At 31.4% G+C, this 13,377-nt stretch overlaps 2 protein-coding genes across 2 annotated transcripts; one reads left to right on the top strand and one right to left on the bottom strand.

Moving 5' to 3' along the window:
• The first annotated feature begins 1,152 nt into the window (after positions 1-1,152).
• On the top strand, positions 1,153-5,158 carry LOC145562979 (NAC domain-containing protein 105-like). The gene is made up of 3 exons (XM_081623391.1): positions 1,153-1,575; positions 1,876-2,147; positions 4,252-5,158. The coding sequence occupies exons 1-3, from the start codon at positions 1,413-1,415 to the stop codon at positions 4,918-4,920; spliced, it is 1,104 nt and encodes a 367-aa protein (XP_081479517.1). The 5' UTR covers positions 1,153-1,412; the 3' UTR covers positions 4,921-5,158.
• Positions 5,159-9,696: 4,538 nt separating this feature from the next.
• On the bottom strand, positions 9,697-10,628 carry LOC145561779 (histone H1-like). The gene is made up of 2 exons (XM_081621878.1): positions 10,379-10,628; positions 9,697-10,299 (listed from the first exon to the last, which is right to left on the bottom strand). Exons 1-2 carry the CDS (start codon positions 10,472-10,474, stop codon positions 9,844-9,846), a joined length of 552 nt encoding a protein of 183 aa, XP_081478004.1. The 5' UTR covers positions 10,475-10,628; the 3' UTR covers positions 9,697-9,843.
• Between the last annotated feature and the right edge of the window lie 2,749 nt (positions 10,629-13,377).

The raw sequence follows: 13,377 nt of genomic DNA, 5'->3' as shown, positions 1-13,377 counted from the left end.
TATGTATAGTAAAATGTAATGAAAACGGCGTTTGTTTTGATGCATCATTTCAAGCATTCCTCCTACACAAGACAGCATGATTAGCACAAAACCTCTTTGCCGCCTGTCCCGTTATCCTCCTCTCCCTCGCTTCATAGCAGGTACAACTTAATTAATTACACTTCCCTCCTTCATAGATCATCATTATTCCATTTTCCTTTTTTAAAAAAAACTTATCTTTTAAACACCGATAATAATAACAAGTAAATTAGACCTAGCACCTAGTAATGAATTTTTCTCTTTCCGACCTTATTATTTCTCAGTACTTTATATATATATATATATATATATATATATATATATATTGGTGTCTCGTGGAGGGGTTTCCTACAATTTCTAGGTATCCGCCTATCCCTAGGGACCCTAGATACAATGTAAAGTACTGAGAAATAATAAGGTCGGAAAGAGAAAAACCTTCATATATTAATAAAATTTACGGTAACTATTTGCTCACAAATTGAAAAAAAAGACGAGAGAGTACATGTCAAAGTGAGGGGAAACCTACAAATGGGCAAAAGTAAGTAGGTGGCCTGGGAAAAAAAAAAAAGTACACCATTTTGTAAGGTAAGGAGATAAAAGTGTAACAAGGTCATAATCAAATTAAAAATGAAATAAGTAAAGTAAAAAAAAACATGAAAGTGAAAAACGTAAAAAGCATTAAGAGGTGAAGGTAGTGTATAAAGGAAACTTTTAATATACGAGGTAAAGCCAGTGAGGGAAAACACAAACTTTTAAAAAAAAAAATCGGGTGTATAATAATTATTATACTTTCATTATAAAGATAGCATAAAGTGATTAAAAGTTACCCCTAAAATGAATAAAACTTATTCCAATATGCATAAAAATAACTAAATACAAATAAAAATTATCTACGCTTTATTAGTAAAGAATCACATTTTAAATGACTAAAAATCAATTATTAGTGGTGATTGAATGTAATTAAATTACCTTTATAAAACTTTTCTTGTTATCTATTTATGTAAAAATTGTATTAGGTTTAAAGTTATCTAAAAAAGGCAAAAGGTTACCCTAAAATTAGCTAAAAGTTACCCTTATATTGCTCGATGTATACTAATATTAGTAAACCGGGTGTATACAAAAGTTTTTCGAGGGAAAAATGCTTACCACCAAATGAGATGATGATTAACCCCTGAAAACACACTTGTCACCCGTTTCATTAGTAGTGTTCATTATATCATTCCTCCCCTTCTAGACTTCATTCATTTATGTCTTTTCACTCTCAACTTCTCAAACGTATGTTAAATGTGTTTTGGTTTTGAAAATTTATGCAGAGTTGAAGTTCTAAAGTTGTTTCATTAAAGCTCAATTTTCTTATACTCTTGGCTAAGCTAGCTAGCTTACTGTTAAACATAATGGATACCTTGGAATCATGTGTTCCGCCTGGATTTCGATTCCATCCAACTGATGAAGAACTTGTGGGTTATTATCTCAAGAAGAAGGTCGCCTCTCAAAAGATCGATCTTGATGTCATCCGAGACATCGATTTATACAGGATTGAGCCTTGGGATCTCCAAGGTAAATTTCATTCATTTTCTTCCTTCTAATTTCCCCATCCTTTGTAAGATTTACTGTTTACTGGAATACAAGCAATACCTTTTTTGTATTATATTTACGAACTATGAAGTATATATAGATTAACTCCAAACCTAAATGATATTTCTTCGATCAAGATCAGATCAAGTAGAGCAGATGGTTCATGATCACTACCGAATGAAAATACACAATAATGTACGCACGAATAATAAATTGGTACAATTCGCCTGTCTAAAAAAAAATAAAAACTGATGATATCATTCATGTGTAATGGGAGTGCAGATAGATGTCGGATCGGGTATGAGGAACAGAACGAGTGGTACTTCTTCAGCCATAAGGATAAAAAGTATCCAACAGGAACAAGGACGAATCGAGCCACCATGGCAGGGTTTTGGAAGGCCACAGGAAGAGATAAAGCCGTGTACGATAAGAGCAATCTCATAGGTATGAGAAAAACCCTAGTATTTTACAGAGGAAGGGCTCCCAATGGCCAAAAAACAGATTGGATCATGCATGAATATCGACTCGAATCTGACGAGAGTGGACTTCCTCAGGCAAGTATAACTTATAGATTCCCTCCAATTTTATTTTTATTTTTATATTTTTATTAAGTGTATCACTTTCTTTTTGCGGTTTATTACATTTTCTTTTTTTTTTTTTTACAACTACTTCTCCTATTTTATTATATGTATATATGGAAAGACCCTCATGACCACCCCTCTTGTATGGGAGAACTCTTACATATGCGAAAACAAGTTCTATATTCTAAATTTTTACTCGATGCATGCTCAAAATATTAACCAATTGCTCTAATTTTTACTGATAGATATTCTAGATCTTAAATGAGTTAAATCATATAGTATTTCACATGTTCTGAATCTAACATTAGTTATTTTAAATTTTAATTTGTAAGTTCTAAATTTTAAACTGTGTCTTGTAAGATTTATAGTCATATATTTCAGATTTTAAATCATACTTTCTCCATTTCTTTTTAGTTGACATGTTTCTTTAGTCACGTTTGCCAATGCACAACTTCAACCATTCATATCTTTAATAACCGATGAGCAAAAATTATGAAAATTTGATTTTTAAAAAATACTCCCTCTATTTTTTTTATTTGCATCACTTTTCTTTTATGGGTGTTTTTTTTTTAAAATGCATCACTTCTATATTTGATAACTTTATACTATATTTTATCATTTCTCTCTCTTACTTTAACCCCACTCAAATTATTTTATCATTTCTCTCTCCTCCATGGTCCCCATTTAAATAATAAAAATATGTATCCTCTCTAACATACTTTTTCTTTCAAGGTTCCATTTTACTTTTACTATAATAATTTATTCACCCACTCACAATATTATATTACTCTTCTAAAACTTTGTGCATCCCGATGTGATGCAAATAAAAAAAAAAAAAAAACGGAGGGAGTATATATCGTGACGAATCTAACAAGATTCCACATGACTATATTTTTTATTATGTATAAACCACAAAACACGGTTAAAGGGGAGTGTGTTCTAAATTATTATTCTTATGTTCCAAATAAACTTTTATTCACATGGTCTAAATTTTACTTATAAGTTCTAATTGTGCAATATTTTAACTGGATATGCATATAATTTCAACTAAGATGTGTAAATTTGTTTTTTGACTTACTACTTTTTTAAAATTTAAAAGAAAACAAAAATTCATGCACAAAAAATATGGATCGGATTTTGTTTTGAATGTCATTCAAATTTTGTTGCACCTTTAACTCAAAAAATAGTATAAAATATATGTACATAAAAATTTATTTCAATATACTCTGAGTTTTTTTTTTTTAATCTTTATGTGGTCAACTTATAAAATTTTGACCATATTTTGTAAATTCTATAAAAGAATAAAACTATCATGTGGGGTATTGATAGTATTTTCATACTATTAATTTTTCATAAATTTTACCATACGAAATTAGAGATATTATTGGTCAAAGTTGCACATTTAGTTAAGATTATGTAAAACACAAATAGGAACATTTAAAAAAGAACAGAGAGATTATATATATTTATAAAAAAATTTCGTAAAAAGGTATTTTGGTAACAAATAAAATTTCCCTTAGTTCAAATAAAGGTGTGCTTTTTTTTTTTTTTTTTTTTTTACATAACTACCAAATGTTGATTGTTGAAATAATTTTCCATTCAAATTTTGGAAAAAAAAAAAAAAATCCAAATAAGACTAAACACTAATTAAGATGTAATTTTGCCAATATAGGTTATGAGTCAAAAGTGAAAATATTAAGTGAAATTAAACATAAATTACATTATAAAGTAACAGAGACGTAATTTTGTCATGCATTTTATACAGCGAGGTACTGCGTTTATGATTATATATTTATATTACCTACAAAAGTATTCATGAATTTGTCATCTCATCATCATCCGATCCTTTTTCCTTAATTTCATGGAAAGTAAGTTTTTCTTAACCGCGCTTTGACTATTTACTCTTTCTCATGACTTGAGCGCACACTTAAGAAGCTTATACAAGCAGTTGAAAGCAAATAAAAGCATATAAAAAGCAAAGTGAAGAGACATCCAAAGACAAAAAATGACAAAAAGTGAATCATGTTTCCTAAAGTATATTACCCCACTAACAGTTATTCCCGTTTGACTCATATAGGAAGAAGGTTGGGTAGTATGTCGAGCATTCAGGAAGAAAGCAAGCATGCAATCGAAGAACATGGAGGGATGGGAGTCGAGCTATGTGTATGACAGTGAAGCTGCGAGTGGTGTGATGGATCCAATAATAATCCATAATAATAATTATAATCATTCAAACAGAAACAACTTCTTCCCAAAGAAATTGCTATGCAAGCAAGAAATTGAATCTGAAGCATTATTGGCGGCTAACTACTCACTTATTACTGATACTTACCTACAACTCCCTCAACTTGAAAGCCCCTTGTCTTCTAAGCGAACCATCTCTCTTGTCTCTCAAAACAACAATAGTAGCAACTCTACTACTACTACTATTGGGGAGATTAATCATATGAATAAGGCGTCCAAGGTGACAGATTGGAGAGAATTGGACCAGTTCGTGGCTTCACAACTAAGTCAAGGTCCTAAAACACCCGACGACCACGATCAATCTCTTAATCGCCATCTTTCGAGCTTTAGCCATACCTCTGATTTAGAGGCATTGTTGCTCTTGCATGGAGGTGATGAGAGGGAAGAGGAGGCCATTGATGCAGGCAAGTTGATAAGTGGTTTCATAAGTACTTCAAGCTCTGCTGGTAGTGATAATATTGGCATATGCATATTCGACAAATTGAATCAGGATATCAACTAATAGCAAAATAGAAATACTTTACATCCACATCTTTAATCTTATGCTATTCTATAAGTGTGGTGGCCAGATAATGCATGTAAAAATGTATGTATACGGATGTAATGCGAATTCTTATTGTAAAATTCACTAATTATGCATACATGATACGTAAATATATAGCATATAGGTTATATTGATTATTACGGAGTACTTATATCCGTATAACTGTATAAGTTATTTCTATCATTTTTTTACAGTAAAATTGAATAGAAGGCTAGGGAGCTGGAAACTCAAAACTTCACTCTTAAAAAAAGGGGGGGAAAAAAAAGGAAAAGGAAAATTGTTGGATCGTAAAAACGGGGCCCATGGATTGTCTAGCGTGCTGTGCACAAATGTGGTTTATGTTTGGCATGCTAGTCTTTTTCATACGAAGAAGCTAGCACTCGGTATAATACAACCCTCCTCTTCCCCCAATGGGAGGCCTAAGCCAAGCATGGACTGTATAAATATATAATTTTAATTTTTTTTTTTTTTTTTTTTTTTGGCCCATTAAAAGGTCCTTGCTTGCAATTTCTAAATAGTTAGAGCTACTAGCTAGCCAATGTGGAGCTACAAGGGTTGTAGTTTTGATGAAACTACATAGCTCTACAAAACTATGTAGTTTCACACCCAAAGCCACTTTAATTTAATAAATTGTTTTTTTTAATTGTTTATTTATTTTTATATTTTTAATTGAATGAAAAAAAATTGTAGCTAGCTATTGTGGAGGTTGTAGCTTAAATTACGAGGTTTAAGAATACGGTGTGGCAACCCAAAGCTACAAGGAGATATTGCTAGCCATTGTGGATACTCTTATTCACTTTTCAAACAATTTCATTTACTTTTTGACTGAAATATATATATATATATATATATATATATATATATATATATATATATATATATATATATATATATATAAACTAAAAGAAGTTTAAATAAGTTCTAATAATTGTGGATGCTCTAAGCTGGAAAAAAAGATTGAAAAGATGTGTAATTACAAAAATGTCATTAAAGAGGCGGGTAAAGTGCAGTTCATTCGATGAAACATGATGGACGATCCAGATCAGCTCCTAGTTCTCATGATTATTAAATTATGCCTAATATTAATCCACTAAACTCACTATTATTATTACTCCACTAAGGCCCTGTTCATTTCACCTTAATTTTGCTGAACTAAAATTATTTTTGCAGAACTTAAATTATTTTTATTGAATTGAAATTATTTTTACAGAACTTAAATTATTTGTGTTGAACTGAAATTAATTTTACTGAACTAAAAATATTTTTGCTGAACTGAAATTATTTTTACTAATTTTCTATTATATTTCTTCTTTAAAGTTACCGATAAAATAATTTGAGTGAGGTTTAAAGTCAGAGAAAGAAATGATAAAATCTAATATATATATATATATATATAAAGGGGAGTTTTTTCCCGAGATTTTAGAGCGCCACGTAGGTTTTTTATTTTTAAAAAATTATTAGAGCGCCACATAGGATTAATATTTTTAAAACGTTACAATAGGATTATGCCACCTAAGATTAGTTAAAGTGCCACATAAGCATAATTGACCAATGAGATTTTAATGGTTACATTAATTAAATACGAAATATTATCTTGTGAGATTAGGAATTTTATCTAATATTTAAAAAAAGAAAATACGAAAAAATGATATATTACATAGGATTTTTATTTTTAAAAAATTATTAGAGCGCCACATATGATAAATATTTTTAAAACGCTACAATAGGATTATGACACCTAAGATTAGTTAAAGTGCCGCATAAGCATAATTGACCAATGAAATTTTAATGGTTACATTAATCAAATACGAAATATTATCTTATGAGATTTGGAATTTTATCTAATATTTAAAAAAAATGAAAAAAATGATACTCCCTCCGTCCCCTTTTGATAGTCCCTTATGGGCAAATTTTAGTCCCAAAATGTTCACCCCATTTGCTTTTTCCAACAACCATTAATATTAATTTTTTACCAAAATTCCCTCCAATTTGCAACAATACTTGTGCAAATTTAAATTTTCCATGTAAATTTTGTTTTCCCATGTACTTTTATTACTTTCTCTTTCTACTTTTTTGCATACCCAATGTCAATTTACATTTTCAATGCACTTTAACTATTCTTATTTGTGTTTATTAATTCCCGTGAAAATTGCCCATAAGGGACTATCAAAAGGGGACGGAGGTAGTATATTACATACAACTAATAAAATACGGAGTAACAAATGTAAACAAATAAATATAAAAAATATTTTTTAAAAAAAATATAATCGATCCGTGCATCGCACGGGCTTCATCTAGTATAGTATAAAGTTACCAAATATAAAAGTGATTATTTTTTTAAAAGGTGAAGTGAACATGGCTTAACACAGACTAATTACATACTTAAATTAGGATACCATATTCCTATACATTAGGATTTAGCTAACCACTAACAATTTGAAGCAAATACTCCAACAATAACTTATTTGAATTATTCTTTTAAAAATTTCTCATTTAACTTATATCCTTTATTTGAACTTAATTTCTTGAGAACAAAAAAAAAAAAAAAAAAAAAAAAAAAAAAAAAAAAGCGAATATGAGGTGAATAAATAAGTCGGATACATAAAATTGACAACTTTCAATTCTACAACCAACCATACAACTAATTTTGAAATCTCATCAAAAGAGTGATGCGGCAAACATCATTTCTTATTTTCCACTATTTTGTTATTGTCTAATCACATAATTTACACCGTCACTTCAACCTTATGAATGGATTATGAATGTATTTATGTCATGTGAATCTTTAAGTTAAATAAGCCATATGGAATGAAAAGATTGGCACCTTGAAAAAAAACACATTAGTCATAATCAATAAATCAAATGGTCGATCTAGTGAAATGTGTAGAAACAATATGGGTAAAGTTAAATGGGACCGTCCACATTTGTCATGAGAGTTCGCTTTATAAATCTAAGTAAGATAATCTTCCCAACACTTTTCCCTCATTTTTACATTCGTTTAATGTGGGACAACACTTCTAGCCGCATATAAATTTATTCATGTACTTAACATGTAACCAATTAAGTGGACCGGTGTAAGTTTGAATGTTTAAGCAGGCCATTATATTGTCGAACTTCAATACTACCAGACGGGGGACAAATAAAAGGAGTTAAAACACAGTTTCGGTCTAAAATGTGATTGTGAGAAACAAACAAAAGTATCTCACGTTAAACTTTTATGGCCTGGAATGTGATGTCAAGAACAAAATTAAAGTGATCCAGTAGAGATTATGATGGAAGAGTTGACCAAGTTAGGCCTACACTTTCTTTTATATAACAATCATTAATATATACTCGTACCACCTTTTTTTATCCTATGTACAGATGTACTCGTATTGATTTAAAACTCTATAAGTGGCGGATTCGTAAAAAAGTTTGGTCTGTGAGATCGATACAAGATTGATATGTGAAATTAACAATTGGAAATGTTTGGTTGAGAATTTAGAATATGTTGGTTCACTTGGATGTAAGAGGTTTAGAGTTATATATATATATATATATATATATATATATATATATATATATATATATATATATATATATATATATATATATATATATGCAAGTGGTGTGAGAAAAACGACTACTCCATCAAAGTTGATTAAAATAATTATTCTCCCCATTTTATCAATGTGAGAATATTCTCAATGACAGTATTTATTAGTCATGTTCATCTCAATAAATATTAATATTCAATCGTTATATATACCACTAATTTATACTTTCTCCGTTTTTTTTTTTGTTGACATGTTTTTTTAGTCACGTTTGTCAATGCACAAATTCAACCGTTTATATTTTTAATTACATATAAGCAAAAATTTTAAAAAATTGATAATTTGAAATTAGATATTGTGACGAATCTAACAAGATCCCACATGACAATATTTTTTATTAAGTATAAATCACAAAACACGGTCAAAGGGAAGTGTGTGAATAGTGTTAAAGTCAAAACGTGTCAACTAATAAAAAACGAAGGTATTATGCAATTGAAGAAAATCATTGTCAAAATAATGTATTGACAAATGTGTACAATCAAAGTGAATTTCATTAGGGCTGAGCAAAAAATCAGGGTACCTTGAATCGGAATCGGAACCTGTATAGGAGGTTCTAATTCCGATAAGAAAAATGGAGAACTTGTGGGGTACCCTGTAACTTGATAAAAGTATCACTTAATTTCAAATTATACACTAATTCAAACTTTTTTTTAAAATAATAAATTACAATTATAAATATATATATATTTATCAAATTTGTTAGACAACTATTATTAGTTTGTTTTATTTACAAGTTGTAAACATAATAAATTAGTGACCAACCAGTTTTTTGTTAAAAAAATCTGCAAAAAGTTAGTAATTGTATTACAAGACAGGATAACATCAGGGACTCCCAAGCACACAAATTCACTAGTAGAACTTCGTTGCCCAGTCACGAAAGCAACAGTTCCGGTTTCCAATTTCCGAGAACCTGTTCAACAGATTCCGGTTCTGGATTCCAATTTGAATTCGATTCCAGGAATTTTAACAAAGTACCCTGTTATACTCACCTGTAAATACCATTGTAAAACGAAGGGAATATCTTTTACCGACTTTTACAACTTGATAATATAATCAATTAGTCAAACTAGTTAGCAAAGAGAGGCAAATCTTGTAAATATTAATTGAAATGGGCGATTAACAAGGAGGCAATTGATCCAAATATATGGAGCATACAAAAACTCATAGTTAAAGTTAACACATATAGAAGAAGCAAAATAGACGACGAAAATGAAGTTATTTATTTGCATAAAGGTCTCCATATCATCAGCACTGACTACAGCAGCATAATAACATTAAAGCGAAGAGACTAAGCCTTGTTGGGCTTGAGAGACTTTATCGATTTGAGCAGCTTGGGTTTGGGCGACCTCTTACTCCTCCTAACAGTAAGAGTAGGAGTAGAATTAGATGTAGGAGTAGACTTGGGGGGGTTATCAATCTTGCTCACGGCTCTAGGCACAGGCTTCCTCCTCCACCTCTTAGTAGTAGTAGTAGTCGTCGTAGCAGTAGTAGAAGTAGTAGGAGGCTTTGATTTGGCTGCGTTAGCTCTTGCAGCCTTGGTCTTTTTGAGGGCCTGAGAAAGCTTGTAGGAGGCTTTGATTTTAATCAAATTGCCCTTGGAAACAGATTTCTTAAGCTGAAAACCCACAATTTTCCTGAAGTTTGAAGGGAGCAGTGCCTTGTGTTTCTGCTCCATGTATTTGGCGATGGCGTAGGGGCTCGATCCTCCCTTTTCATTCAGACCAACGATTGCTTCCTTTATCATCTGCAACATTACATACATCAATTAATACTTGGCATACACCAATTGTAATTCAAACAAAATTAATCACATAAAAAAGTACCTCAAAGTAAGGAGGATGACAAGGACGCGTATTCTTCAGCTTCCTCCCCATCTTAGTCTTAGGCTTTGAATTAGTTGCCAGAGCTTCACTGGACATCCTCTTATATCTTAATTATTCTGTGTATTCTTCTGCTCCCTCCCCATCTTAGTCTTGGGCTTTGTACTTGCGTTACTCCGTAATATTTATAGGTACAGGCTGTTATTGGTTAGTGTTTAATCAGATGGATTGATAGCGTGTACATATAAGGGACTACCTACACGTGGATAACAATCTCAACGCTTTTCGGTGTGTTTTTGTCTGTTAGAACCTTACAAAGTGTGTTTCTGTACGGTTTTTAAGGATTGAATTTTAAGTTCATTACCTTTTACAATCAAATCATGCAGATTACAGATAACAGGCTAGCTTTTCTGTTTCTTTTATAACATTACCGGCTTACCGCACTTCATCACCTTGTACTTATGACTGTTATGCCATTTACTAATCCTGATGTTAAATTATGTTGATAAAATCACTCGTTACCACCTCCTAATACTGTGTGATTAGAAGGTGTGCTGAAACATGTAGAAAAGTATGATCCACACTGTACAAATTTGTGCAAAAACACTTCTATTGCAGTAAAACGCAGTGTAAGAAATGATTAACTGGTCATCCAATTTTATTTCTACCGAGTAAAATATATGTAGTATTAATTTAAACATTTAAAGGATATTGCCTTTTATGTAAAATTTGACCAATAATATCTAAGAAAAATTGAAAACAATAATTCCGCCTTTGGCACATCTACTCAAAATAATCCCACCTTTACGTATTCCCGAAAAAATCCCACCTTATACCCCCATCTTCTCAAAATGATCATTTAATCGGTTTATAAAATTGGTAATCTGTTTTAGAAGATGAATTGACACTTGTCACCTTCTAATTGGTTCTATTTTTAATTAATTAAAAAAAATAAAACAATTAAAAAAAATATTTATCTCCCAGCCCCAACCCGTGTACGACCACCCCCTTCATCGCCGGACTGAAACGGCCCACCGCCTGCCACCGCTGAAACAACTTGACAGACATGGCAGCCACCTCCCTCCTTTCTTCATTCCCCGATTTCTTCTCCCTCCCCGATTAAACCCAGTGGTGGGGGTGAGGGTAGAGATGGTGTTTTAATAAACTCCCCTTCCCCGTCACTTCCAATGAAACCATTCACCCAAACCAACAACCACAATACCGCAGCCAGCGCTACCGCAATCCAACGCCTCCAACAGCCCAATTTCCCCAATTGCAGCCCCAATTCAAACCAATTTTAGCATTTACAACCCAATTTAACCCAATTTCAGCAGTTGTTGTGGGTGAATGCTACAGTTGTCGGGGTTGTGCGACGGTTGGGGGTAAGCTTTTGGTGGTGGCTGAGCTCGCATGTGGTGCGCGTTGGTACTCCTAAATTTGGTTAATTTCAATTTCTGAGGTTGTTGAAACTCCTAAATTTCTAGGGTCATTGAAACTCCTAAATTTGATGTTAATTTCAATAATAGAAGCAAAATGGAAGAACCCACTTCTGATTTTAGTAGAAAACTTGATAAAAAGTTGAGTAATAAAGTTAGTAATCAAGTTAATATTGAATTGGGTAATGTTTTGATTTCATCTTCAACTGCTGAGAAAAAGGAATTGACAAAAACTGAGTTAATTAATGGGAATTTAGTGAATAATTTAGCTCATGAGAAAGTGGTTGAATTCAAGGAAAATGTTGAGAAAAATGCTGCTACTGTTAAGTTGTAGAAAGATAGTTATAGTTGCAGAAAAATGTTGCGACGGTGGAGCGGGGACAACTGGTTGTGTGGTGGTGATTACGTGGGTGTTAGTGTGTGGTGGTGGTGCTGTCGAATTAAGATTGTGGGTGGTGGTGTGGAGGTGGTTGACAATGATGGAAGGGGTGAGGTGAGCGAGGAGGGATTAAAGGAAAAAAAAATTAAAAAAAAATAAATAAATCTAACCTATTTTACAAGTTGAAGGTAAAAAGAATCATTTTGGGAAGATGGAGATATAAAGTAGGATTATTTCTGGAATACACAAAGGTGAGATTATTTTGAGCAGATATGCCAAAGGTGGGATTATTCTTTTTAATTTTTCCTAATATCTATAACCCTCGATAATTAAAAATAATACTCCCTCCATATCATAATGTTTATCTCATATGAAATCAATCACATAGAATAAAAAAAGAAAAATATTAGGTATCCAACATTAATGTACAAAAGTCATAATACATAATTTAGAGGAAGAGATTTCCTTGCTTAAAGCCATATCATCAATCCACAACCAAGTAACAAAAAAATTAAGTTAAAAATGAAACATATTTAATATGGATAAATAAAACTCCCAAAGTAGTATATGAAACTAACATTATAAAACAGAAAGAGTAGAAATTTTGATGATTCTAACAAATATCCAAAAGACTAAGTTTTTTTTTTTTTTTTTTTGGGATTTTCTAAGTTATGCTCCAAACTACTTCGATTTCTAAGCTGTGCCCGTGTCTTTTCAATCGTCTAAGCGGTGCCCTCAACCTCACTAATTTTTATCAACAATAACCTTTAACATTAACAATAACCTTTTTTTTTATAATTTTATTTTCTAATTTTTTTAAAAAAATTAAAGTGTTAAACCAATTAGAACGGGACAGTCAAATTAATAACGCCACGACACCATTGTTGATAAAATAACTTAACTTTCGTTAACCGATATGGCTGTCAAAGGGTATTGTTGATAAAATATCTGAGATGGAGAGCACAGCTTATAACTTTGAAAATGTATGGATACAGTTTAGAAACCGAAGAATTTGGGGGGCATAGCTTAGAAAAACCCTTTCTTTTATTTTATGCATAAATTAGTAATAGTAGTCAAAAGTGAATTAGGTAAAAAAAAAATCCTTTTTAAACTTCACACTATTTACACATACTACTTGGAATATTTATGGTAAATACTTCAAGTCTTCTACACTTTTTACTAACATC

The sequence above is a fragment of the Chenopodium album genome, chromosome 10 (genome assembly GCF_948465745.1).
Source record: "Chenopodium album chromosome 10, dcCheAlbu1.1, whole genome shotgun sequence".
In the NCBI taxonomy this organism is placed as follows: domain Eukaryota; kingdom Viridiplantae; phylum Streptophyta; class Magnoliopsida; order Caryophyllales; family Amaranthaceae; genus Chenopodium; species Chenopodium album.
This window is presented reverse-complemented; position numbering and strand designations above follow the sequence as displayed.

Coding starts and splice junctions, on each gene's coding strand:
- LOC145562979 (XM_081623391.1), top strand. CDS start 1,413: ATGGATACCTTGGAATCATGTGTTCCGCCTGGATTTCGATTCCATCCA. Junction 1,576..1,875: donor TGAGCCTTGGGATCTCCAAG/GTAAATTTCATT, acceptor ATGGGAGTGCAG/ATAGATGTCGGATCGGGTAT. Junction 2,148..4,251: donor ACGAGAGTGGACTTCCTCAG/GCAAGTATAACT, acceptor TGACTCATATAG/GAAGAAGGTTGGGTAGTATG.
- LOC145561779 (XM_081621878.1), bottom strand. CDS start 10,474: ATGTCCAGTGAAGCTCTGGCAACTAATTCAAAGCCTAAGACTAAGATG. Junction 10,300..10,378: donor GTCATCCTCCTTACTTTGAG/GTACTTTTTTAT, acceptor GTAATGTTGCAG/ATGATAAAGGAAGCAATCGT.